We start from the raw sequence: 25,945 nt of genomic DNA, 5'->3' as shown, positions 1-25,945 counted from the left end.
TAGACATTCAGCTAATCACGTTGTGAGTTGTCGGCGCTGTTGGTTCTTAGACTCGGTCCACGGGGCTGGCTGATTTGAAATGTGGAAACATATCCCTGCCATGTTTGTTGTTGGCGCTTGGGTGGACAGTAACATCTCAGCTGCCTGGGTACTCCGTACTCTGCATTGACTGTGCGGGTCTATCTTCACCGGCATCCTTCGGCCTTACGGGCCCTTCGTCCTCCGCGCTTGGGTCACATTGGCAGATGAATGGCCTCGATGATAGAATGAAATGATTCCGCCGGCTGGGAAACCAGCACCAGTCACCGCCTATATTTTCCTTCAACAGCCCTTATAGTACAATTCAAGTTTCAGTTCCATACATCCTAATTTTCCGCTGTGGCCCAACCATTCATCATCAATACCTCCAAGGTCGACTGCTTCTCCCAACACTTTCTTTCGCCATGTCCTCCAAATCCACTCCTGTTATCCTTCTTGTCCCTGGCGCATTTGGTTCCCCTGATGTGTATGGCCCTCTGCTGCCGTTCCTAAAGGATGCCGGGTTCGCCACTCATCCTGGCCCCTATCCGAGCTCAAACCCCGCGGACCCTTCTGCAGCAACATGTACAGGTGATATCACATCTTTACGTGACGGCATTCTTCGTCCCCTTGTTGAAGAGCAGCAAAAGGATGTCGTCATCCTCGCACATTCATATGGTGCGATTGTTGCCAGTGGCGCTGCGAAGGGCCTCGACAAGAAGACTCGCAGCAGCCGGGGCCAGGTCGGCGGTGTAATTGGGCTCATATACGTTGCCGGAAACATTGTTCTGGACAACGAATCTCTTGGCGAGTCTCTAGGGGGAGCCAGTCCCCCCTTCATCAAGCTTGATAAGGTGCGTTTCTACCAAGCCCTACTCACTGGGGCAAAGTAAACTAATAGTGGATTTGCAGCCATCCGATGGCCTCGCTTTGATCGAACCGGCCACGGATATCTTGTACAACGACTGCGACCCAGGACGTGCAGCGGAATTGAGCAACACACTCATCCCTCATGCGTACTCTGCCTTCCAAACCAGATCCACTGCCCCAGCATGGGCAGATACTGCATTTGATGGGAGAAGAGCATACGTGCGTACTCTGGACGATTGTTGCAACCCTGTCTTCGTGCAGGACTTATGGCTTGAGAAGACAAAGGTACACTGGGATGTAGTCGATCTGAAAACCGGCCACATGCCGTTTGTCAGTCAACCTGAGGCGCTTGCTACCGAGGTAATCAAGTTTGCCAAAGGCTTTGTGTCGCTCTGAGAATATTATCAATGATAGCTGAGGCCCCTCCAAAGTGCTCATTGAGTACAAAAGTTTCTTTCAATTCTGTTGTGGGAGGAGAGAATTTTAGAATTGCAACATTTGAATGGACTTACATTTTGTTCCGCTACATCTGCCCGTGTCAGGTTCAACCGTGACACCAAACGCACCTGGGCATAGAATTCCAAGGAATGCATTCCAAATGACAATCAAACTAAAGCCTCTGATCCTTCTACATTGAGACTGGGTGAGATATGCCTACTGATCGAGTCATGTTGCCCGCGGAGGATCCCCTTGGTGATATTTGGGGATTCGGTTTGCACCAGCATCATGGACAATCGGTAGTCAGACAGACCTCAGATACGAACTGCAGATGCGCAAAGACAACCACATACGGCCATATATTCAAAAAAAAAAATAACAACGGGATACCGTCCGCTCTCCCATAGTCAAGCCCGTGATCGATCCCCTATTGCACTCCCCAAACCATCACCTACAATGAGTACTATATATTGCCCATTCAATTCGCGAACGTCCGTAGCTCTGATGGTCTTTCTAGACAAACTGAGGGCCTGATTTTCTAGTGCAGTAAATTTCTCTGTTGAGTTAGCATCGAGACGTCGCCTGGCAACAACCAACTGTTCTGGGTTTCGATTTGGTGCCTTGGCAGCAAGAATGTCGAGATTGACTGGAAGAGAACTCTGAGTCAGTTGTATCTCTCGATTGGCGGTTCCTACTCTAATCATAGCTTGTTAACCCACCTGGGAAGGCAACGTCGGCTGCTAAACCAGTGGACAAGGTCTCTGTAGTGTTGATCGTCCAAGAGAACGAATCTATTGCCACAGTGTTATTTCACATATCCTTTTCGATAAATGGCTAGCACCCCCAGGGCAAAACTCACTCAGTGGAATGGTGTTCTCTGGTAACGCAGCCTGTTCAACTCCATTGGGAATGTCGACATTCATGGTGAACGGTGATGTGGCAGCTAGAGTAAATCGAAGGCCATCCACAAATTCTGCTTCTTCAATGCCAGGACCTCCAGTGACATTAACTGTCCTGGTTGCTCCTTGCCCATACTGGACAAATATGTTAGATGTATCCAGTGACTTGCGTCCCAGCAACATGTATTCGCCATCTAAAGACGTCAATTTGATAATGCGCGTCTTATTTTCCGACCTTTTCTCGCCAATTTAGTATCACAAAAAACACACTGAAGTTTGAATATCACGTACATGTGAACATTTCTTTGTCCCTCTATGATGACCCATGCTTTCCCGTCGGGGGCTAGTTTTCCGACAAAGGTATTGGCCACATCGAAGCCCTGCTGCTGAAGGGTAACAGGGTCGTAAGGCAATTCGATCTTGGCAATAAGGTCCTGCGCCGTCTCGTTCATTTTGATGACCCCTGGTGGTGACCAGTTGACGTTAGTCCTGCTACAGATCCTAAAGTGTTGTATTCCAGAACATCCCAAAGATGAAAGATTGTAACGGGTGAAGGTGATATTTACAACTGTACTTGGACAGGTTGGCGAACCCTTCTCCAGTAGATCCCTTGACAAAGTTTCCTGGGAGAGGTGAGGTATTATTGGTCACAACAAGAGTGCGGTTCAATGGGGAGAACAGGTCAAGGGCAAGACCGTCCGTGAAGTCTTGGTCCGTTCGAGCCATCTGTGTCCCAATGTATCAGCATGTCTAATAGTCATCTACCACGAGAGAAATTAAGCAATTGAGATACGCAACTATGGATGCAGAGACTGACCTGGCCAAGAACTTGAATCTGGTCCCCGAAAGTTGCGAGGGGGTCATCTTGGGCCCAGACGAAATGCACATAAATGCCTAGAATAAGGCAGAAGCCAAAGCTCACACAGCAGGGTGGTAATTGTGCCATGGAATATACGGGGACGAATAAGCCCGTCTAGAATTCTGAAGATGTTGATGTTTTACTCTCCCTATTTTGAACAAGCTTTTTCCATTGGGTCAGGCACATATTTAATAGCCTGTTCAGCAACCACGTTTCACTGCTTTTTGGTCTACTCGAGCACACAAGTGGTAATAGGATAGCTTCAAGGCAGATGATGGGTAACCGATTGAGCCAGATCGAATGTGCTAAGGAGACAGGCTAACGGCAAGACTCGTTTGAAGTTCTTGTTCCGTTCCCCAGAAGGGGTGGTGCACAGACGGTTTGAGAATTGACAGATCTGGTCGACGTTACTAGTAGCCCGGCATCTGATGACCTGGACTCTGGGGTACTGGGGTCTCCACGGAAATCCTGATGCACTGGCATGTTACCTTAGTCGCCCGAACTTTCTAAATATAGGTTCTCAAGTTGGGTTGAGATGCAACTCGGATCACGGAAGATTGATATATCCCAGTCAGAGATGAGCCATGTAGATCCCGAGTATTTTAGAAACATTCTTGGAAAAAGCTTAAGCTCAAGTGCTGACCTATGCCGCATTGTTCCAAACCAGGGATCCTTGTCTCAGCATGGCATCAATTGATGGAAGTAGTCGACCCATCGCACGGCCTGGCACAAGAGGATGGAACAAGAATTCGGAGTATCAGGTCGTCAATATCCTAGACTTTGATTGTTTCATTATTTGACAAAAGAATTCCGAACATTTCGTAAGCGTTTTCTGGCACATCCACATCAATCTCTGTCCTTCTCTTCAACCCGTCCAGGCAGACCACTGCCTTCGATCTCATGCTGCATTACCTACGATGAAGCCATTCCCTGGACGCAAGGGCCGTCCTCCTCCGCTTCAGCTTAAAGGCTCTAATAAGAGGGACAATATCGAACAATACAACCGACTGACGCCAGCTTTACGGACACCTACGCCGGTCCGTGCAAGCGTGAGACCCTTACAGATAACACCAACAAGAACACCAACCTTTACGACCTCCACGACTTCCATAGCCCCAACCAGTTCCACAAGTCCCACGAGTACAAAGGCGATCACTACAAATCGGTATGCGGCTCATGGATATCGTGAGAATTTCGCAGTTCGCTAAAGCTGAATGAATACTCCAGTGTCAGTTCAATTACGGTACCAACCAGCCCAACTGTGACAGCAACAGCTTTTATCCCGGCGCAAACAGTCACAGTCACGGCAGGGCCAGAGTCCCAGACTCTATCCAGAAGCAGTTCAACATCAACTAGCACGGCAGCAGGTGCACCGTCCGCCACCACCGGAGCAGTACAAAATGGCATCGTGCTCTCATCCGCGGCGGTCGGAGTCCTCGCTGGATTTGGGGCTGTAGCAGCGACCTCGGTTATCTTGACGATGGGGATTGTGTTGATGAAGCAGCGGAAAGGATTGCATACAAAAGAGAGTAGTTAGATCCTGAACTTATCAGTATGGCCCGAACCTTAGAATTAGATGCGTGTATCTCTCAGAGAAGGCCCCAGTCGGATAAATTGCGAGAAGCTGTTCATCGATAGATTCTGTGGCGCCACAAGAAAAGGCATGAATTTCCGGAAGGCAGCGTACGCGTGTTAGTCTGTTGCTACGAACGGACCGTTGGCAAGATTCAACGAAATGATTCGTCCGTGCTGCATATAGAGTGAAACAAACTAGATGTTGTTCGGGCTCTTATTCGTGGCGGCTGTCTCTTAAAACCTGGAAAGTTAGCTCCTAATCGTAGCTAGACAAAGCGTTTATCTCAAACTGGGAAGCGGTTGAGCACCTCGGCGGGAGCGGCGATGTCTCGTACTTCCGAGCTCTCGGAGCCGTGATGAAATTCCCAGATTAGCCACAGCCACACCAGCTGGACAGGGCTTCCAGCTTTGATGCACAATAGGTCAACACTGCCGGGGTGTGGAACGAGTCGCGTTTGGTTTCACACTCCACTTCGTGCGGTCTTGATGAAACGGCACTGGATGAAGCTATGATTTGTGCGAAGTTCTAATTATAATGTTACCTGCTAGACAGTGTTATAGGGTATTGTTGCTGGTAATGGGATCGCGAATTCCATCATCCATCGTAATGGCCATGGCCTTAAGTGCCCTTAAGTCAGTGATGGTCAGCTAATGTACAACGTTGCTGCCCTACTGCTACCAAACCTGCCGATCCTAATCCAGTCATGGACATCACCGAAGCAAAACCTACTGACCGCCGCCGTTTTACGACTCTCGAAGGGTATCGTGAAATTCGTCGCGGTGTGTATCTCGCCCCAGGACCGACTGTTTTGTCCGTCGCTTTCGACTCGACATGGACCTCACGATTTGATCCAGAATGGGATCGATTCGATGACAATGATTCCACCAGGACAAGGCTCTCCAAGGCCGAAGAGCAAAGGCGAACCTTCTACCAGGATCTGAGATTCCCACGGCCTACTCTGAACCCTTTTCTCTCTGCCGAAGAAGCGGAAACGGAAGCGCAGCCAAGAAATCCCAACTCCGACTTAAATGACGGTGGCCACGATGTAAATCCGCGCCCACGTTCAGAACAGCCTTTTCATATACTTGAAAAGAGACAGAAGTGGTTCCTTGTTGGCATGATTGGTATGGCGGGCCTCTTTTCAGGACTGTCTTCAAATATCTACTTCCCATCGTTAGATTCGATCGCTAGAGTACGGTTTTCATTCCTGTTCAAGCCTTTAAGCTTCTGCGTCATATTGCAGTTAACACTGATCTCTAGGACCTTAATGTTAGCCTTGGAGCTGTCTCGTTAACCATAACTTCCTACCTCATCATTCAAGGCATTTCACCGCTCTTCTGGGGGCCATTATCCGATACAATAGGACGAAGACCAATCTACATCGCCTCGTTTTCGGTCTACATCGTCGCAAACGTCATCCTTAGTTTCTCCCCCAACTTCCCTGTTCTACTCATTGCCCGGGGCCTACAATCAGCTGGAAGCGCGAGCACAGTTAGCATCGGTACGTTTTGGACATTAATACAGGGGCTGAATTTCTTGGCTGATAGACAATGGATAACAGGCAACGGGGTGATTCAGGACATAGCTACACCTCTGGAACGAGGCAGCTTCATCAGCTTCTATCAGGCCAGTGAGTCTTTTACCTGGTTTTCTAGGCCGCACTTGAATTGGCTCGTATAATTAACTGGTACAGTCCGCAACTTTAGCATCGCTGTCGGACCAGTTCTCGGAGGACTCCTGTCCAACTTCCTTGGATTTCGGTGAGGTCCCCTCAACAATTGTTTCCATGTATGCAAGATGTCGACTGATTCTGTGCGCTTTCCAGCTCCATTTTCGTCTTCCTGGCCATCTTGTCCGGACTTGGCCTTATAATGCTACTTGTTTATTTGCCCGAGACCCTCCGCAGGATCGCCGGCAATGGTACGCTAAGACTTTCGGGCGTCTATCAGCCCTTCATTCGCAGGCTGACCAAGGAGCCGGAATACATGGAAGACGCTGGTGAAAAGCCAGATATTTCGAAGGTCACTTTCAACACATTTGCAAGCCCTATAAAGCTGCTGGCTGAGAAAGATATTATCGCTCTCTTGGTCATGGGAGGTATGGTCTATACAGTTTGGAGCATGGTGGTAGCAAGCACAACCGGGATCTTCAAGGACCGGTTTAATTTGAACGAATTAATGCTTGGTTTAGTTTTCTTGCCTAATGGTGAGTAGAGGAACTTCCAGATGTTCCATACCCACAACACCCTTTGCTTTCCATTCTCTACACTACCGAAAAGCACACAACAGATATGTACTGACATGTATCACTAGGTTTCGGCACCATTGTGGGATCCTCGATCGCTGGAAAGATTATGACTCGGGACTTCGTCCGTTTCGAACAGCTGTACCTTGAAACCCACCCGGGTGCCCCTGCTCCCTCGAAATCGAGGAAGGCATTTGCCTCGGATTTTCCCATGTACGTTCTCAGCTTCCCTGATTCATTCGCCGAGTACCACTGCAATCAGTTTGATCATTTTGCTATATACGGCAAGCATTACTAACTACGGCGTTCCAACAGTGAGCATGCCCGCCTCCGTTCCATCCCCGTGATCACATTCATATTTGTAGTCTCCACCGCGATTTATGGCTTCACAGTCCTGCCCACCGACCTCCTTCCACCACAAGCAGCCAATCCAGCTTGGATCGCTCTCCCGCTTTTCCTCCAATTTCTTATAGCTGCGACGTCCAATGCGGTCTTTGCCATCAATACAACGCTTGTGTCCGACCTGTGCCCGGGAAAAGGGGCGAGTTCCACAGCCATAAACAACCTTGTGAGGTGCAGCATGGCAGCCGTGGGCGTCGGTGTGGTAGAGTCGATGCTGGCACTTGTGGGCCGCGCGGGAACGTTTGTCGCGCTGGCGTTGCTTGTGGTGGCTATGTCTGTGGTATACGTGATGGAGTGGTATTGGGGATCGCAATGGAGGCAGAAAAGGGGGATGAGGAATGAATCAGAGAAAGTATAAATCATATGTGACCAGCTCGTGGATCCGGTCTACTCTAAGTCTGGATGTCCTGAATGTGGACTGTTAACTAGAAGTCTCGCCGTCTCCACCTTTAGAGATTTCCTTTCTCTGAGCCAACGCCATTCTCCTGCACCACACTCCCATCTCTCTCCGCAGCCTCCTGCGCACTTGACCCATCTACAAGATGCATGTCTTCCAAAATGTGATTAGGTACTACCGCGCCTTCCTCCCTGTGGTCATAATTCGTATCCTTGATATGGTAAATTCCAAGGTAGTAAAAGCTGGCAATTCCCATCACATAGAACAGCAGAATGCCCCCTGCCTCGGCAATAAATGGAATCTTGATCGAGTCAAGGCCAAAGCAAATCGCTTCACCAGCACCGAGAACACCACGAAACACGCCAACGTAGTGCGTAAGCTTTTGCGGTGAGTTTGTTATGGCGCCAATCCAGTAGTAAACAATGTTATGCCAAAGTTGCTAAGGACACGACTATGAGCTTCTGATGGTTCAGTCCAGCTTTGGGAATACCTAGGTAACTCACAGAAAATACCCAGTTGAGCATGAACAAGATGAAAATCCAGCCAAACCTCGGCTCATCCCAGTCGGTTGGGTCCGCAGGGGGCGCGTTCCTGCTGTAGTCACGAGTACGGATCTGAGATCAGGTGAGCAGGTGTGTGATCAGAAACTGAATACAAAAAAGAGAAGGGAAAGGGAATAATTCATGAAAAGTCTTACCATCTCCCAGATCCAGGCAGCCACAAGAGGCACGGAAACAGCTGTCAATCCGACCAACCCACGCTTTCGCCGGCCCCAGGCCTCATGATCCAGAATAGATCTTAAAGCCCAACCAGCTGGGATCTGAAAGCAAACAGCCACGAAAGATAGTAAAGACCGCGTCCTGAGGTTGTTCAGGTGTGCTATATCAGGAAAAGTCAGAAGAGGCATGTATGTAGCGAACGAGTGAGACTACAAACCATTGACCGAGCCGCTGTAAACCAGGAACCCCTCGGATGGGAAGAAAGCTGGAACCATGATCAGCAGCACCGGATCCGTGAAGACCATCACATTGGACTTCAACTCCTCCCAAGCACCCCGGGCAGGGTGGACGGCAACCACTGACCCGTCATCTCGTCTGAGTTCCTGAGGCCGAAGCAGCAATAGGCCGCAGAGTCCACCGAGGATCATGATCACGATAAAGGCGATGTAGACCGACCGAGGGACGCCGGCGACAGTGGCGGAGTTCCTATTGATAATGACAGGGATGATGCCCCCAATCACAGAACCCAGCGCCTGCATGTTCATTAGATTGGTAGCAAAGGAGCCTTTTTCTCGCTCCTCAGGATACGCAGTTGAGATGTAGCCTGCGGTGATGAAGACCATTCCGGCCCCGATTCCGATTATAGGTCCGGCCGCGTACGGGTACCCCTTCTGGCCTGTCTCGTCGTAGTACCAGAGCGATCCGACGTAGACGACGTACGTTTGGACGCCAATGCACATCGTGATACCGGGACCGAGCTTGTTCAGGATGCTGCCCCCAAAAGAAGACGAGAAGAACCATACTGAGCAGAGCGTGGCGTTGACGACTTGGACGACCTGGGCCGAGTCGGGTCGTCCGCCGCCAGCACCCAGCAGGTTGAGGGCGATGTACATGCCAGCTGATGCGCCGACGCAGACGCCACTGATCATATTCTGGACCCATGGGCTGCGGTAACGTAGCTGTGGGAGATTGAAAAACCCCATGGTGATTAAAAACCTAGGAATCGTAGAAGCAATAGGTTAACTGGTGTGCGTGCCAACAAGCAGCAGAGAAGGCAGGTCACAGAAGATAAGAAGCGCTTCGACAAGCATTATCAATGGTAAAAGAATTTCCAGCTACGGAGAATCACTAATTGAGAGCGGGCAACCGTACGCCGATCAATATGCATATCATTTACACTGCACTTGTCTCTATCGGGGTAGGCAAAGCAATTCAGGATATGCATTGCATCCTCTCAACTTTCAATGAATCTTCCACAGCACTGTGAGCTTGCTCAGAGCTGTCGTCTTTCTCCAAGCTCGATTCCATACATACTCGTCGCTCTCATCATTCTCAGCACTCTCATCCTTCTCAATGGTCTTCGTGATTAACCCAAATACTATGGTCATTGCCGCCATGTTTCCAGACAGCCTAACTTAACGGCCCTTGCCGACAGGCGCGAAAGCGACAACAGCCTGCTCCAAAAGTTTGGTGTTTCTAAGAAGAAGTCCACTCTTTGAATTCCAGGCTCTAGTTTCGAGCCGCTTCGGCTCAGGCCTTCACCCAGCCATATTTGAGGACGGAGGGGGTGGAGAAGATTAGGTTCGCCACTGTGGGCTGATTTTGCTTTCTCATTTTGGGCTTGTTGCAGGCAATATGGTGGCTCTAGCTAGTGATGGATGGTAATGGTTTGCAATTCTACGCCTCATCAGAAATCTTCTAATTATTTTCCTTGTTAAATGTTCCTTTGGACCCGTATGAAACACAGGAATGCGCTCCTTGCCGGACGCTTCACAACGCCGTACTTCACCAACCACGTTCTGATTTGTCTAGGCCACATTGCCGTACGCTATAATTCACAGTATCATTTATGAAATTAAACATAGTCTTGTATTGGTGCATAGCCCCTCATGATGGTGGCATCCCGGGCGATTTGCACTGTCTTTCTCTTGTTTAGGGGTAGCACTTATAGTGGGGGCTTTCGGGTTGGGCGGCCATAAGCGGAGTTTCGTCTATATTACTGGTCTCCTCGGTCTTCAGGTGTCAATATTGCGGGTGTTTGCCCTGCACGTGTGCATGAGGGGGTGGTAGCGAGTCTACCTCAGCTCCTCAATTGGCCGTCAGCATGATACGACCGGGCGAAACTCTGCTCTTGGCAATGCTGTCAGACGCCGATCGATGACAAAGTTCATGGCAACAATCGACTACTCAAAAAGCTACCACGTCTCGAGATGGGTGTAAACACCCTTTTTCAGCCCCTCATTCCCTTTATTCATTGCTTATGGGTGGATTCTCACGCCGGACAGAATACGGAATCATGGCGCCTAATTTGACAGACGAGGAAAGGTACCCGGAGCTTTTTCTGCCTGACGCGAACATCGACAGACGAACATGCCACCGAACTCTGCCAATGGAGGTATTGAGTCTGGGGCTTTCCAGGACCGGTACTACATGTGAGTGTCTTATCATGTGATATGAATAAATTCACAATGACTAAAGGCTCACTGTGCATTGCAGCACTCCGGCAGGCCTTGATGATCCTCGGCCACAATGAAGTGTACCATGGCTTTCGGCAGTTCAACAACCTTAGTGAATGTGCATTTTGGATCGAGGGGTTCAAGGCGAAATACGATCCAGCGCCGGATCAGAAACCATTTGGCCGTGAGGAGTTTGATCAGCTCCTAGGGCATTGTTCAGCGGCTTGTGACACACCTGCCAACGCTTTCGGCCCAGAATTGATTGCTGCTTACCCAGGTAAGTTGGTGGATGGAAATGGAGACTGCTATTCTTGCGTAATGTTACTTGTTTCTGATGTTTCCATCCTAGACGCAAAGGTTGTGCTTGTGGACAGAGACATCTCGAGGTGGATGAAGAGCTTTGACGAGACCATCATCGAATGGTTCTTTGAGAACAAATTCATCCGTATCCTTTCTCTCCTCAGGGCTCCACAGGTCGCAGAGATTGATGATGTCATGCTGGTATGGCTCAAATACGTCTTCAGATGCACCAACAGGGAAGAGTTCCGGGCAAACGCGCGACAAGTCTATGTGGACCATTACAAGACGATACAGGAAGTGACGCCTCCTGAGAGGTTGCTCAACTACAGACTTGACCAGGGCTGGGAGCCACTGTGTGAGTTCCTGGGCAAAACGGTGCCGGATGTTCCTTTTCCGCATAGCAACGATACGCAGGCGTATCACGAACAACTTGAAGTCGTGACATGGAGGGCCGCCCGCATTATGGTGCGGAAAGCAGCCCCATATGTCGTGGGGGCAGTCATTACTATTGGAGTGGCGGTGATCAAATTCAGGAGGCACAGGGTAACTATCTAAGTTGATATGGCAATGTGGAGTCGAATGCAACACGTCTACCTACGTAGGCTACGTACCAATGAATCTGGTGTAACAAGTGACTGCATAATTGTCTTTTGTTCCAAAGCAATCGATACTTGACCCAGGCAGGGCCCCCGAGGCTTGCATCACTCTGCTCAATCATCCTCCGGAAGTTATCCCGAAGGGAACATTTCGAACAGAGGATCTTCCTCGGGATAATTTCCTCTAGTACTCTGGGCTATGCAAGCTCATCATTCAGAAGACTGTCCTGTGGAAGAACATCATGCCATCCGATGGGAGGCATTGCCAGATAGCAAACATGCCATCTTGCTCGTAACCGATCATGATGTTGAGTAGCAAGGGGGCATCAAAACTAACGGATCTTTCTACGTGTACTTATGATCAACCCATCATCAAAGGACTCGAGTAATGACTGACAATGCTGACGTAGGCTGCCATTATCTGCAAGTATTGGTTGCTTTAATGGCTTTAGCTATATTATATTTTTTATTTAACTATATATTTATCTATTTATTATCTTCTTAACTTTTAGACTAATTATTAGCTTATACTTTAAGTATAAAGTTAATAATTATTTAATATATACCCTTAAATTTATCTATATATAAAATTATTAACTTCCTTTATAAAGCTCTTTTTTTTATTATATTCCTTATATATTATATAAAAGTAAATAAATTTTTAATAATAAAGTAATATATTTAAAGGAGGAAAATTTAGTTTTTAAGTATTTAAATTTCTACTTTTCTTATATAATATTTATTTAATATATAGTAAATAAACTCTATTTAACTTTTAAAAGAGTTTTAATTTTTTATAAAATTTATATAGAAAGGCTTTCTTAAATAAGTTTATTATTATAATATTATTATTCTATTAATAGTTATATATTTAAAATAGGGATTATAATATATTTAATTTACTTAATAAGGGTAGATTTAAGTAGCTATTAAGTATATTAATAGAGAAAAGTTAGTTTATTAAGTTTTATATTATAGAATTCTTTTTTTATAGGGGTTATTTTAAGACTATTTTAGTCTTATTATATAACTACTTTACTAACTTTCTAATATAATATTATTAAGAGTAATACCTTCTAGCTTTATCTATATAATATAAGGCTTAACTATATATCTATATATTATATTCTCTTTCTACTATTATTAATACTATATTTCTTTAAATGTTAAGTCTTAAATATTTACTACTATATAAAGGTACTATATATATTTTATATATATAGGGATTAAAAATGAAACTACTTGGTTGCTTTAATGTTCTGTAGGCAGCAAGCGGATTACCAGTGGGCCCTAGGTCCAAGTTGCGGCTGTGACTCAGGTGCTCCCAGCGGCCGCAGTGCTTGGAGCCAACAGTTATAAAGGTGGCCCCTGAACGGATCCGGCAGTGCTGCTACCATTCTTTTTCTTCACTTGAAACACCCACGCAAAGATTTCATGGTAAGTACGAATATCAGGTATTCCAAGACCGATAAGAAACACGATGGACGATCCCCGATGGACCGCCACTGCCCCTCCTGAACAGTTGGAGGCATGCCGCGCGAGCGACATTCTCGACGTCAATCATCAAGATGTCTTCGCCACTGCGATGTCAAACTTGCTGTCCACAGACATTGCAGAGCAGACGTTCGCACAAATAATAGATGGTCTCCCTCTCAAAGACGTCGCTTTCAACCTGGAGGCTACCCAGTACACACGTCGCGATCCCGTCTTTACCCACGTTGAATTATGCCCTGGTGTCTTGGAAAAAGCGAGGATGTTCCGAGACAGCTTCGATCCGAGAGCTATGGAGCTGAGGACAGATGTATGCATCACTCGAACCAACGTATTACGAGTGTGCTAACGGTGCCATAGGTCCTGCAGAGATATCAAGACGTCCCAGCGAGGTCGAGGGCGTCGAAGCTCCCTTTACTGGAGCTTGTAGCTGTAGCCGTCCACACTATCGCAGCGGAGCTCTTTGATCTCGATGGAGCTCTTCACAAGCGAGATACCCCATGTACTCGCTACACAGGTAACGAGAGCGACGCAGTCTCTCGACTCCCACCTTGGCCGACTGTTTTTGCCGTGTATTCGTACACGGATCCAGCACGGTTTCCCAGGGGAATTTCTGATATAGCGGGCTACTGGGCTGAAGACATCATCTTTGGAGGAGTTGTCCTGTTCGGCAGAGGAGAGAGTGGGACTGGAGTGAGTAAACTTTCATCGAGAAAGGTCTATCGGCATCAGAAGACATTGGTTTGACTGACTGAGTCGAATTTCCCTCCAGTACGACGGAATCTGGTTTGACTCCCATCGCGAAGGAGTCACGTTCCGAATCTACGCCTTGACTGAAGAGCAAATTGAGTCGCTGTTGCATTTTCTAGAATGGGAGCCCAAGTCTCAGCCCAGTCAGCAAGAACAACGACCAGAATGCCCCCTGCCGATCTTAGGAAATGATACCAACCTGACTCGGGTAGACCCGGACGTTGCGATCCCCTTGCACAATGTTTACAGAGACCGTTGGGAAAAGCCGGCATTTTGGGGAAGCTATGGTGCATACTCATTCCGCAAATCCGGACCCCGGGATGAGCTGAACTGGCCAGAGATTAAACTAAGAAAGATACATACTAGGCCCACAAGAAGTCAAGGTGGCACACATGAGACATTCGGTGAGTTGCTGGCTAAGGTTCAGGAAAAGAACAAGAAGCCTGGGTCCGGGTCCGGTACTTGATCCATGATCAGTCTGCATCTGCTTTGAGCCGCCAGCACCCCTCGAAGCCCGTTGTTGCCAAATTGTCAAATTGGGATACGGTTTACTAGTATTGATTTGGACGGAACAAAGCGGGCGATGAAGCACTTTATTTGTTGGGACATTTATCCCATCAAGAGCTCTTCAACAAGTTAAATGGTCGCATGCGTAGTGATGGTGCGATCATACTAGCATCTCCCTAGCAACGCAACCCCTCGACAAGTTCCTCTTAGAAGCAAATCAAACTGGTGAATGCGGCAATTCAAGTTCCAGGGTTCTTTTGTTCACTTGCAAGTTCCGGTTCACATGATGAAGCAACTTGCTAAGTGCAGTCTCATCAATTGTTCACGTCCAATGATTGACATGATGGCTTAGTTAGGTAATCTTTTATTCGTAATGGGGGTATGTACCAAGGCTTTTGATTTTTCGGAAAACAATATAGACACGTGCGACATATATAGACATGAAACGCAATTGCAACCAGTGATAGCTGATTCCAAGCTCCCAACAGCTCCATTGGGAAACAGTAACACTTCTCTCACCCCCTAGAAATCTCTGCCTACTGCTTGCCTACTGCCCGAGCACCAACTCTTGATGCTTCAACTGTCGCAGACAGTAACCACAACGCCCACGGCCGACATCCACGGCTTAAATGAGGAGGTAAGAGACGAAAGCAGAAGCCGCACCAAAGACACTGAAGCCCACGGACGCAGCCGCACCGGTGACAACAGGCGTCGACGAGGTGGAGTTGCCGCCCTCGCCGCCAGCAGCAGCCGTGGGGCTCGCCACGGCGCTGGTGGCCATGCCGGAGGCGGCATCGGCGGTGGCGGTGGCGGTGGCGGCGTCGAGGCCGGCGGACAGCGAGGCGCAGCGCTCGCGGGTGCTGGGCTCGTCCTCGCCGGTGCACACGGCCAGGTCGCAGCTGCACAGCTCCTCGCTGCGGCCGCCGGCCACGCACTTGCGCCAGGCGCCCTGGCAGTCGTCGGTGCCGGCGGCGGCGGTGGAGGTCGGGGCGGGCGCGCCGCCCGAGGCGGAGGCCGACACGGCCGCGCAGTAGTCGGCCGTGCGCGCGTTGTCCTCGCCCGTGCAGGTCGCCAGGTCGCAGCCGCAGAGCTCCTCGCTCTTGCCGCCGGCGACGCAGGCCTTGTACGTCGTCTGGCAGTCGTTGCTCGCGGCGGTGGCTGAGGCGGAGGCGGAGGAGGAGGAGGAGACGGCGGATGATGAGGAGGAGCTGCTGGTCTCGGCGAGGCTCAGGCCGGGGAATGCGGATCCGACGCAGGCGGCGACCTGGGCGGCGCAACCGGCCTGGTTTCCGGAGACCTGGATGGCGAGGAGGAGATGTTAGCATCTTTCACTCGCTTTGTAGTGATCCGAAGCCGGATATTGTGAGACTGTGTTCAGAGAACAACCACTTACACCGTTGCCAGGGGACCGGCACTGCTGGTAGTCAGTCTGGCACTGCTCGCACTGCATCTTGTTGGAGGAACACTGCGCCTGGTTGGCGCCGGGGCCGCTGCGGCACTCGTTGCTGAGGGCGCTGCAGTCGGTGACCTTGGCCATGTCGATCTGAGCGTAGGAGACGGCGGAAAGGGCCGCGGCAACAAGGAGGAGCTTCATCTTGACGGTAGTATTAAGACGATCGAATTAAACGACTGGACACAGAAGCTGGAAAGAGCTTCAAGTGGAATATTAATAAGCAATAGAACTTGTAGTTGCGTTGGTGAATTCGACTAAAGGAGGCAGGGTGTCGGTGTCAGTCGGAGCCGTTGACCTTATACCCACGACTAGGCCTGATTACAGTGGAGAGCCGATTGAAAAGGTCCGCGGTGCTGGGGACAACATCGTAATTGGAATAAACTCATAAGCTTGTACTTCCCTGCCAAGAACGGGGCTCGAGAGTCTCGACATCCACAAGGCTCTCTACAGGGGAGTGATCGCCCAAAACGGGAGATTTGTTTTGGTCGTCCTCACGCTCACACTTGTCCCGAACAGTCCGCCTGAAGGAACGGGTCACATCGCGGTCCACTTTTGTCCGTGTTGGGTTATGTCTAAGAGGATCTACGATCCCCACGAAGTTTATATTTTTAGGACCGTAACCCACGAAACCATGTGTCAGTCAAAGCCAACGCCTCCACGGCGATGCCCGATTCGCCCCTTGTCGGCAACGGACCGAGCCCGTGATACGGGGGGGGGGACAAAGATGACATGTCAGAACGTTATGTGTCCGTTCAGCTCAGGCTTGAGTGTCGCGTCAACACCATTTATGGCATCGCAATTTGCTCCACACACGTAACCAGCCGTAAATCTTTATTCGCTTTCGCTAGTCCCTAGACCTCAAACCCGGACCCACCCCCCAAGGTTCATGCCAGATCCCGAGAGCATTGATCCACAAGCATCAAGCTTGAGCTCGTAAACGCTTCTCAAGTTTGGTAGAACTGGTCCAAGTGCCACAGCTTCTTGGGGTCGCCTCTGATAATACTCCAGACTTAGCCCGAGGCCGACATCCGAACAATTCTCAGCTCTACCTGTCGGACTGCTGCCACGACGGGACCCCACAAACACCACGGCACGCTTCTCGATGACAGCCGACGGCGCGAGTCAGTAAAACAACCCGGATCCATCCGGCCAAATTGGGACAGCTGCGATGGCCTCCTTTTTGGGGGATGAATTAAGCCAGCCGAGTTTCACCCCCGATTGAGGTCATGGGTTCGACAGCACCCTGTCGGGCATCATCGTTACGATTAGCCGACGCACTTGGTTTGTGATATTTTCTTCCGTCACTTACACAGTAGTCCTCTGTAGTAGACATGGTGACTTCTGCCAATTTGGGGCACGAGGTTAACCACTATTCCCGTTTTTATGATGGGGTTGGATGTTGACGATCTCCAAGTGTCCGAGGCGAACGAAAATCGTCGGGACCTCGGGTGACACAGGGCCGATTCGTGAGTGATATACGAGAAGCAGATGATCAACGCATCGGATACTCCATACCTGAAAATTAGAATTCAACCACTTACCATTCACACTTGGTTGTCATTCTTTGCAGCTGAGAACATTTCCCAAAACAGACCTCCCTCTTCACCCGCCAATGGGACGGGACGCCCGATAAGTGGAGTTTAAGGCCTTCCTCCTTGCCCAATGCGAACCACGAGTGAGCTGAAACCCCTTGGATGGAGGGGTTGACTAGTTACATGGCTTCCATATTCCTGTTGCGGGTATCTGTCAAGTGCGTTACCCGGTTTCGCTTCTATTCCGTATACGTCCGAGGACATCCATGTCGCCTTCATACAATGGTAAACGCCCGAGACCGCGTGCTTTAAAAAAGGCATACAGTGTCGAAAACAGTGGTAAAAAAAATACGATAGGTGCCAAGTGCGCTACTCACTGGATGTTGTCTCCCTGTGCTGAGAGGTCAGGTCAAGTTCAATAATCGAACCTGATTTGTTCAGCGGATCCAGTCACTCCGAGTCCTTCACCGAGGTTCAGCCACAACTTGCTATGTCGTGCCTGCCTCAGACTGTTGACTCACAGGAGAGGGTGGGCAGTTTTAGCATCAATGGTAGCAGATATCCGAGTTCCATGCGAGCGTGGAGGGTTTCTTTTCACACGTCTGTCACCGGCATGGAGAGAGCACGGCAAAGAAAGTCCAAGCAGACGCGCACAGCCTCACAAAATTTAACTACATACCCAGGGTATGTACATAGGTGATTTGATCCTGCCCAACGCCTTACAGTCCCAAATAGCATACCCAAGCGACTTTTTGTCTCGCAGCAGAGCAAACAGCACACAAAGACCACCACCCCACCCCCCTCCCACCTCTTCACTCCCTCATGAGCGAAACAACATACGTCCGCTCCTCCCCAACCATCTCAATCCCCACCTTGGCCGTCACAGTCCGCAGGTACCTCCCCCTGAGCCTCAGCTGCGCCGTGTGCGGCCTCACCGAGTCCTGGTTCGTAAGGTGGCACCGCTCCAGGTCCCTCGTCTGGGCCTTGCCCGCCCTCCGCCACGCCACGAGCCCGACGTCGGGGAACCCCCAGCGGCTGGACGGGTCGACCCGCAGCAGCAGCACGAAGTACTCCTTGGCGCCGCCGGGCTGCCGGGGGCCCTTGCCGTTGAGCCTGTCCATGCTAATGAGCGCCGTGGCGGTGAGCCGCCCGCGCCGCCGCAGCGTCAGCGTCCCGTCCTTGGTGTCCCAGAGCTCCTCGGGCGCCGCGGAGACGATGTCGTAGCCGCTGTTGTGCGCGGCCGTGACCGAGATGCTGGAGATGCTGGGCATGGTCTCGATGCTCTCGTGCTTGAGGGTCGTCTTCTTGAGGAGGAAGACGAGCTTCGTCTCGGCCATCTGTGCCACGTTGTCCGACACGCAGGCCAGGGCCATCTTGCCCGAGGAGCGGCAGTGCACCCCGGGCCTGTCCTCGCAGTCCTCGATGTATATCCCCATGAAGCCCCCGTGCGGCTCACCCGTATGGCACCGGATGATTGCGATCTTGGTCTTGTTGTCGATCTCCACTATCGGCAGGAGGATCCTGATGCCCTTGTTGGTGACCGTGTATGGCTCCTCCTCCTCGCCCGGGTAGGTCTGGAGGTTGTCCAGGCCTAGGAACTGTGACGGGTGCGATGCCAATGCGCCGATGTGCACGTTGGGGGACTCGTTCCAGGGGCCGTCCTTGGCCTGGTTCCGCCTGCCCCAGGCAAATATGGAGTGGTCGTCAAACTCCTTGATGATCTCTTCCTGCAGCCTGACAAAGGCGCTCTGGCCGCCCTCGCCATATAGGAGCGGCATGTGGACGTCAAAAATCCCCAGCAGGCAGTAGGCCAGATCCTCGGGCCGGGTGGTCTCCCTCTTGGCGGCCCACGACAACCTCTTGGCGATATTGGCCCTCCGCCAGAGCCCGTTCATTAAGAACTCGGTGTGGATCCCGGAAGCAGCTTCTATCAAATCACTAAGGCCGGATTTGGCACCAAGATAGACCCAGTTCTTGTCGACAAAGTACAAGTGCGCCGGGGCAAGCAGCTCCTGCAGCGTCCAGCCCCTCGTAAACCACCTGCGGCGCTTGAAAGCGTCCCTGTCGAGATCAACCTGGCTGGGGGGTGCGTCGCTGGGATGGTCGTAGTCGTCGAGGAAGGCGACGCAGAAGGTGGCCTCCTCGTACCAGGCGAACATGGAGTTGATGGCCTCGGAGAGCTCTGAGCTGCTGGACTTGTCGATGCAGCACGTGTCGACCCAGATGTGGGTGGGCCTCTGGGTGGCGGGCCGCACGGGGGAGGCATTGTACTTGCGGCCGCTCCTGCGGTCTCCGTCATACCGAGGATCCCTCCCGGCCGGCTTTGAGTAGTCGGCGTCCCTGACGAACTGGCCGAACTTGAGGATCTTCTGGTAGCCGGCCCTCTGCTCCAGCTCCTCCCGGGGCTTGGTGGTAATGTCGGCATAGCTGACTTCGTCTGGGCCCCAGGTGTGGGACAGGATGGCGTATGGGGGGATCTTGCCATAGCCGATGAAACTCTCGAGGGCGAGAGTGTCGAGGTTGATGAGCCTCATGCCGGGCCGATGTGGAGATTGCCTGCTTACCTGCTTGACTACTTGACTAGTGAGCCGGAGAGACCAAGCACCGCCCAATTGATGTTGAGTGCATGGTCATGGCTCCCCATCCAGGTCAATGGCGCGGTCAGTATGGCAGCAGAGCCAGACTGGTGATGTGAGGTCGTTGAGCCGGGGTGGGGGGTTGTGACGGGAGGTTGAAAGACGGGCGATTCGGGACGAGTAAAATGTGAAATGGGCAGAGACTAACGGGTAAGAATTAGCACAGCCACGGAACGCAGTACTCGGTACCCCACACTGCCCCCCAACACAGAAGCCACTAGTCCCGGCAGTTTGGGACCTGGGCTGCTGGGCTGCTGGGCTGCTTGGAGGGGCATTTTGGACAGCACGCTACTGTAGACATGCCATAGTATTACACGGTTTCATCATTAAGTAAGTACCTAGGTACCTAGGTACTTATGTACCCTCCCTGCATGCTGCATCCTGCCTGTGTGCGGTCCAAAATAGGGCAGTCTTAGCCATGTGGTTTAAAGACCACTGCTAAGCTGCATCAAGATGCCCCCAAATTTTAGAGGGACGCGCCCTAGCCACGGCTCCGCATCGGAGGCTCAAGTGCCTCTTTGCAGCTCAGCCTCTTTGCAGCTCAGCCTCTTTGCAGCTCAGCCGTCGGACCACAAAGACCCAAGACCTCTTCCCGTTGGCTCCCGCAGTCTAGTGCAGAAGATATCAGCATGTCTCCCCCCTAATCGTCCCTTTCCAAGTGCTTCCCTGTATCCAAATTGCGCAAAGAAACAACCTTGAAAATGGCCAGATGAATCAATCTCCTGTTCCCTCCCTCCCCCTCAATATCATCCAGGCAACTCAGCAATGGGATGCGCAGCCAACTCGCTCGGCGCACGCCTCGCCGCCTCACCATGAGACCCACCAGCTGTGCTGGACGAGCCCCGCGATGAGGCGTGGTTGTTGTTGTTGTTGTTGTTGTTCCCCAGCTCCGAGCGCAGTGACCACGGCCGCGCGGCCCTCGAGTCGAGCTCAGACACCGCCGACGTGTCGACGCTGCTCGGCGACGGCGACAATCCCCCGTGTGCGATGCCGATCCCCAGGTTGAGCGGGTCGGGGTCCGGGTCCGTGGCCGAGCCGCCCTTCATGGTGACGCCCTCGTTCATGAAGTTCTCCACGCGGCGGTCCTCCTCCTGCTGCTGTAGGCGCTTCTTGGTCCGGCGGCGGCGGAGGCACATGATGCCCACAAGGAGGAGCAGCAGTACGAGGGCACCGGCCACTCCTCCTGCGATGGCGCCTATCTTTGCGCTCGGGCTGGGGCTGGGGCCCGTCTCGTTGGCTTGGTCGGGAGGTGCGGCGAGGTCGGTTGCGGTGGTTTGTGCTGTGGGTGTGGCTGGGGAGTTGGTCAGGGCAGAGGAGGATTGACCTGTTGCTGCATCGCTTGCCGTGGTCGGGGTCGTCTCTTGGCCTGGGTTCAGTGTTGGGTAATGACCCACGCTGAATTGGATGCTTCCCAGTATCTTGGTCGGCAGCGATGCGGTACCAGGGATGACGGAGGACTGGGACAGCGTGGCTGTTCGGTCGTCTTCGTCCTTGGGACACCAGCATGCATCGGGCTCGGTCAGGGTAATCGGGTGCTGCGCCTGATCACAGAGCACCCACTCGTCGCTTGTGCCGTTGCAGTAAGAAAGACCCAGCCAGGGCGTCGCTGGTATCACTGGCCGATGGGAGGGGCAATGTCAGCGGTGGGGAACGTAGAAGCTTGTTGACGTTGACTGTTTTCCACTCTGGTGTTTACTTACTCTGGTAGAGGAACTTGGGAGGGCAGCTGGGGTGCTTGTAGGCAGGATCGGTGCACCCAGAAACATATGTGACGCCAAAGTCGATGTTGAAGCAGACGCTGCTCTCGAGACAGTTGTCTCCAGCCTGGCAACATGCAGCATGCTCGTTGGCAGCGTTGCCGCAGGGGATCATGGCCTTGTCAGCCTGCTCGTTCTGTCCAATATAACATGTGCCATTGGACACATAAAGGTTGATATCGCCAGGCATCTCGTCTTCTTGGCCGTCAAAGGGTTGCTGTGCTGGTGGGGGTGTTGTGCTGCACAATCTCTGCAGTGTTGCGACCGAGCTTGGTGAAGCTGTGTTGTCTGCTGTGATAGTGTTTGCCAACAAACGGGTGGCTGGCTTGGTTTGAATGTGCAGGAAGTCGAGAACGTTATCCACCTTGAGGTGCTTGACACAGCTCTCAAGACCACCTCGGCAGTTCTGTGTCGTGTTGAGTTGTGCGACCGAACAATCTCCAAGGAGGCAAAACTGTCACGGCAACTGGGGACAACCAGAGGGCAGTTCTGACTCCAGGCACTTGGGCACTTTGGCCTCCTGCCTGCGCCACGATAACAACCAACAAGTGCACCCACTGTTTGGAGATAAGGGGCAGGTGAAGACACCAAGCAGGATGGGCACCCAGGATTTGATCTTGTTGACTGTCTTGGGGTTGCTTCCCGACGCAAGTTTGCTGGTGGCTTCCAAAGTGACAGGTTACACAATTTCGTCTGATGTACAGCGCCCACGGGTCTGCCCCATCACTCGACCAACCTTCCAATCACCATTCACTGCGGCCACCTGGGGCCAGTACAACTTGGGTCTCACAACACGTGTAGGTGCATGTCACAACATGGGCATGGCAGCCATCTTCATTGCTTCTTTTGGCCCTCCGCCCTGCCCGAGATCATGGCAGACAAAGAAACCAGGAGATGAAGGACATCACGGAGCATCGGCTTCTAAAGCCCACCATACCAACCTCAGCGCCATCCCCCTCTCATCTGGAACAACAGCAACTGCTTCTATCAACATAGGAGACATCCAGGGTCTCAGCTTGACCACCATGTTCCAAATCACCAGCTTGCGGTTCATGCTGTGTCACCTGGAGCCGACTGCCGGCCGTTGAGAATGACTTCAGCACTGGTTGCCCCTGGGTGCTTCCAGCTTGGGGCTCATTTCCACATTCATGTTCGTCTGGGGTGTGCTGGAAGCATTTAAGAAAAACCTCATCTTAAGCAGTACCCTGCTCGCACCTCAAAATATCCCTAGAATAATACACGACATGTAATAAGGTGATTGAGTATATTTGGTGCCTTACCACATGCAGACCTGCTGGATGATTTCTTTCTTGGCCTACTGTTTCAGTGCCTGGAGAAGAGCCTACTCAAACGTTAGAGATCAGAGATTAGCAGCTACAAAAATAGAGGGCACACCCAAGGCCCGTAGGATACAACTTGCTGGGAGTAACTAGCCACATATTAACCTCAAAACTTTAATCTTTAAGTTATCTTATATCTTCTTTATGTATTATTAATTATGCATACTTAATTATGTACCTAGGTAGGTATCTACCCTTATACAGATGTACCCTCTATTATTATAAGTGTAAATCTTCATTTCAACCTTTTTACACCATTTGTAGCCCAGGAGGAACTTCTTATGCCAAACAACATTAGATGATTGTTATTTCTATCTCCATCATAGTCAGATATGTGCTTTGGGTTGTGCGTTTCAATAGTGAAGAGAGCATCTTAGATCTAATCTACTATCAGAGGCTAACTATATCTCGCAAGCATTTCAGCGATTTAGCCACTCAGTTTCAGCAACCAAGTTCACAACTCTTATCAGAAGTCAAGAACACCTAGTGGCCAGACCCAAATATATATTTCGAACAACCGAGCACCTGAGAAGTTCCACGGGGTAACATGCACTCAGTAAGCGAAGAATATCTTGGTCTCACTGCCATTCTCCCGCAACCTCTTATTTTCTCTCTTCAGATCCCACCTCACAAACCAGCATAGAGCAATGGTAGCGAAGCACATGCAGGCACTAGTGGCCATTGGCAGGACGTATCGAGGCGCTGACGAGTCCGGCCATAGATACTGCCCACTCAGGTTAGTCAGGAGGTCTACGCTGCCTTGGGTGAAGGGCCCAAGCCAAGGCTGGGGAACTGATGATATCAAGCCCGCCAAGACGAAAACAACAACAACAACAACAACCAGGAATAAACCAACGTACCGGCGTCCATATCAAACTGAGACTCGACAGCGTATTAACAGCCGCCAGCGACGCAGCCCTCTTCTCACTGGTCTGCCCACACGTGATGCCCGTCCACGAAAGGATGAGCGAGCTGACGGGGTACGTGGCCGCGACAAACACGAAGGCGGCAAAGTACCGCGCGCCCGTGTTGAGCGTCGCGCACGCCAGCACGAACCCGGCGACGGACACGAGCTTGCCCACGGTGACGTGCCACGTGCGCTCGTTGCGGCGGCCCGACGACAGCCCCACGAGGACCGAGGCCGCGCCGGCGAGGATGTAGGGCGGGCACGTCAGCACGAGCGTGACGGTGCGCGAGAAGCCCAGCGTGCCGATCAGCGTCGGCAGGAAGATGCGGAAGCTGCTCGTCGCCGTCTGCAGGTGCTGCGCCGCCATGAAGGCCCACACGCGGCGGTCGGCCAGGCATTCGCGCAGCCCCCGAAGCAGGTCCACGTCCTCCCTGCGGCCCACCGTGTCGGCGGCGATGCGGCCCCCCGCGAGCCGCTTCTGCGCCGGGGTCAGCCACCACGTCGTCGCGGGCTTGTTGGGGAAGAAGAAGACGCCCGTGATGCTGAAGAGGAGGCTCCACGCGCCCATGATCAGGTACATCCAGCGCCAGCCCGAGAGCCCGCGGGCGCCGCCCAGCTCGCTGTAGATCGGGGCTGCGATCAGCCCCTGGAAGGCTGTGGCTAGGATGTTGGCGCTGAAGAGGATGCTGATGCGGGTTGCTATCTCCTTGCGCTTGTAGACTGTGCCAGTGGGTGATGACTTGCTGTCAGTGCTTGATGGGATACTCAGGTACGTAGTGGCTCGTCATGTTATCTGGGAACATACACATGCTAATCATATACATGGCCCCTGGGTAATACGGAGCAGCTATGATACCCAGGAAGACCCGCTGCAGGATAAGGCCGGTATAGTTCACGACGAACACGTTCATCATGGTGGCGATGCTGGTTAGGGCCATGGCCCCGCAGATGTACCACGCCGGCCGCACCCGCGTGAGGATGAGGTTCGAAGGGACCTGGCCGAGAATGTAAGAGACGTAGTGGATCGATACGGCCGTGCTGAACTGCGTGTCGTTGATTCCTAGGTCCTTCTCGAAGCTGTCCAGTCTGGCTACGGATATGGCCTGTCGGACGAATATGCTCATAAAGCATAGTATCCAGAGAAAGGGCTACCAGTAATTAGAGACCATGAGTAAGTAAACAGGGCCGTAATGCGCTCAATGATATCAGCGAAGCAACTGAGACGTCAGATGCGTACCATCATGCATAGATCGAGCTTCTTGACCAGCGCGATCTCCGCCGGGTCCGTCTTCCTGGAAGCCCCGGCATAGTCAACTGATACTTCACTCTGAACATCCGCCGCCTCCAGTGACTGGCACGTTGGAGAGGATTGCTTCTCGGGAGTAGATTCGTTTGTTTCTGTCTTGACCGTGGTGTCCATCGTGGCTTCAATGCAGTAGTAGTCCGGTTGCTGAAGTCGTTGCTCTCACTTATGATTCCGATGAATGTTCAGCAGGGTTGGGAAAGGGTTCGTGGGACGTAGATGGAGCTGATGCTTTAAATTTGTAGATGCTACCGGTTCATATCTAATTGAATTATAGGAATGGGTTGAGTCCCCAATCATACACTGCCATGAAGACCTCCCAATGCAGTGTCGCTGGCGGTGTCGAGGCAGTACAGCAGTGATATGCTTTTGCCCCGTGGCCGCCAAGAAACTCACTGCTTATATTGCCTTCCTTGACCTCGCGGTTCTCCGATTACTACTATGTTCCGGTAGGCTTCGGCCCGCGAGATACCAACGCACGTCGAGTCAGATGGT

At 51.6% G+C, this 25,945-nt stretch overlaps 10 protein-coding genes across 10 annotated transcripts; 4 read left to right on the top strand and 6 right to left on the bottom strand.

Annotated features, from left to right (window-relative positions):
• Positions 1-396: 396 nt before the first annotated feature.
• Positions 397-1,284, top strand: KVR01_001742 (uncharacterized protein; the record flags this gene model as incomplete). The annotated part of the gene is made up of 2 exons (XM_044783936.1): positions 397-872; positions 931-1,284. Exons 1-2 carry the CDS (start codon positions 444-446, stop codon positions 1,282-1,284), a joined length of 783 nt encoding a protein of 260 aa, XP_044649697.1. The 5' UTR covers positions 397-443.
• Positions 1,285-1,733: 449 nt separating this feature from the next.
• KVR01_001237 (uncharacterized protein) lies at positions 1,734-2,677 on the bottom strand (the record flags this gene model as incomplete). Its single annotated transcript, XM_044793376.1, has 4 exons — positions 1,734-1,972; positions 2,046-2,117; positions 2,186-2,460; positions 2,517-2,677. 4 exons carry the CDS (start codon positions 2,675-2,677, stop codon positions 1,734-1,736), a joined length of 747 nt encoding a protein of 248 aa, XP_044649192.1.
• Positions 2,678-5,777: 3,100 nt separating this feature from the next.
• On the top strand, positions 5,778-7,664 carry KVR01_001388 (uncharacterized protein; the record flags this gene model as incomplete). Its single annotated transcript, XM_044788911.1, has 6 exons — positions 5,778-5,852; positions 5,921-6,161; positions 6,354-6,420; positions 6,486-6,865; positions 6,973-7,117; positions 7,220-7,664. The coding sequence occupies 6 exons, from the start codon at positions 5,778-5,780 to the stop codon at positions 7,662-7,664; spliced, it is 1,353 nt and encodes a 450-aa protein (XP_044649343.1).
• Positions 7,665-7,755: 91 nt separating this feature from the next.
• KVR01_001294 (uncharacterized protein) lies at positions 7,756-9,471 on the bottom strand (the record flags this gene model as incomplete). Its single annotated transcript, XM_044786869.1, has 4 exons — positions 8,640-9,471; positions 8,401-8,582; positions 8,207-8,317; positions 7,756-8,142 (listed from the first exon to the last, which is right to left on the bottom strand). The coding sequence occupies exons 1-4, from the start codon at positions 9,403-9,405 to the stop codon at positions 7,756-7,758; spliced, it is 1,446 nt and encodes a 481-aa protein (XP_044649249.1). The 5' UTR covers positions 9,406-9,471.
• A 1,099-nt stretch (positions 9,472-10,570) lies between these two features.
• On the top strand, positions 10,571-11,773 carry KVR01_001397 (uncharacterized protein). Its single transcript, XM_044785598.1, has 3 exons — positions 10,571-10,854; positions 10,919-11,155; positions 11,228-11,773. Exons 1-3 carry the CDS (start codon positions 10,683-10,685, stop codon positions 11,731-11,733), a joined length of 915 nt encoding a protein of 304 aa, XP_044649352.1. The 5' UTR covers positions 10,571-10,682; the 3' UTR covers positions 11,734-11,773.
• Positions 11,774-13,254: 1,481 nt separating this feature from the next.
• Positions 13,255-14,481, top strand: KVR01_001971 (uncharacterized protein; the record flags this gene model as incomplete). Its single annotated transcript, XM_044791070.1, has 3 exons — positions 13,255-13,575; positions 13,626-13,958; positions 14,038-14,481. 3 exons carry the CDS (start codon positions 13,255-13,257, stop codon positions 14,479-14,481), a joined length of 1,098 nt encoding a protein of 365 aa, XP_044649926.1.
• A 404-nt stretch (positions 14,482-14,885) lies between these two features.
• On the bottom strand, positions 14,886-16,511 carry KVR01_001364 (uncharacterized protein). The gene is made up of 2 exons (XM_044792114.1): positions 15,916-16,511; positions 14,886-15,819 (listed from the first exon to the last, which is right to left on the bottom strand). The coding sequence occupies exons 1-2, from the start codon at positions 16,114-16,116 to the stop codon at positions 15,148-15,150; spliced, it is 873 nt and encodes a 290-aa protein (XP_044649319.1). The 5' UTR covers positions 16,117-16,511; the 3' UTR covers positions 14,886-15,147.
• Positions 16,512-18,097: 1,586 nt separating this feature from the next.
• Positions 18,098-20,423, bottom strand: KVR01_001882 (uncharacterized protein). Its single transcript, XM_044793598.1, has one exon. The coding sequence runs from the start codon at positions 20,039-20,041 to the stop codon at positions 18,320-18,322; it is 1,722 nt and encodes a 573-aa protein (XP_044649837.1). The 5' UTR covers positions 20,042-20,423; the 3' UTR covers positions 18,098-18,319.
• Positions 20,424-20,889: 466 nt separating this feature from the next.
• KVR01_001865 (uncharacterized protein) lies at positions 20,890-22,090 on the bottom strand (the record flags this gene model as incomplete). The annotated part of the gene is made up of 2 exons (XM_044784424.1): positions 20,890-21,758; positions 21,844-22,090. 2 exons carry the CDS (start codon positions 22,088-22,090, stop codon positions 20,890-20,892), a joined length of 1,116 nt encoding a protein of 371 aa, XP_044649820.1.
• Positions 22,091-23,911: 1,821 nt separating this feature from the next.
• On the bottom strand, positions 23,912-25,061 carry KVR01_001225 (uncharacterized protein; the record flags this gene model as incomplete). Its single annotated transcript, XM_044786838.1, has 4 exons — positions 23,912-23,971; positions 24,093-24,116; positions 24,218-24,867; positions 24,953-25,061. The coding sequence occupies 4 exons, from the start codon at positions 25,059-25,061 to the stop codon at positions 23,912-23,914; spliced, it is 843 nt and encodes a 280-aa protein (XP_044649180.1).
• Between the last annotated feature and the right edge of the window lie 884 nt (positions 25,062-25,945).

Source organism: Diaporthe batatas (assembly GCF_019321695.1).
Source record: "Diaporthe batatas strain CRI 302-4 chromosome Unknown Contig00002, whole genome shotgun sequence".
Taxonomy (NCBI): domain Eukaryota; kingdom Fungi; phylum Ascomycota; class Sordariomycetes; order Diaporthales; family Diaporthaceae; genus Diaporthe; species Diaporthe batatas.
This window is presented reverse-complemented; position numbering and strand designations above follow the sequence as displayed.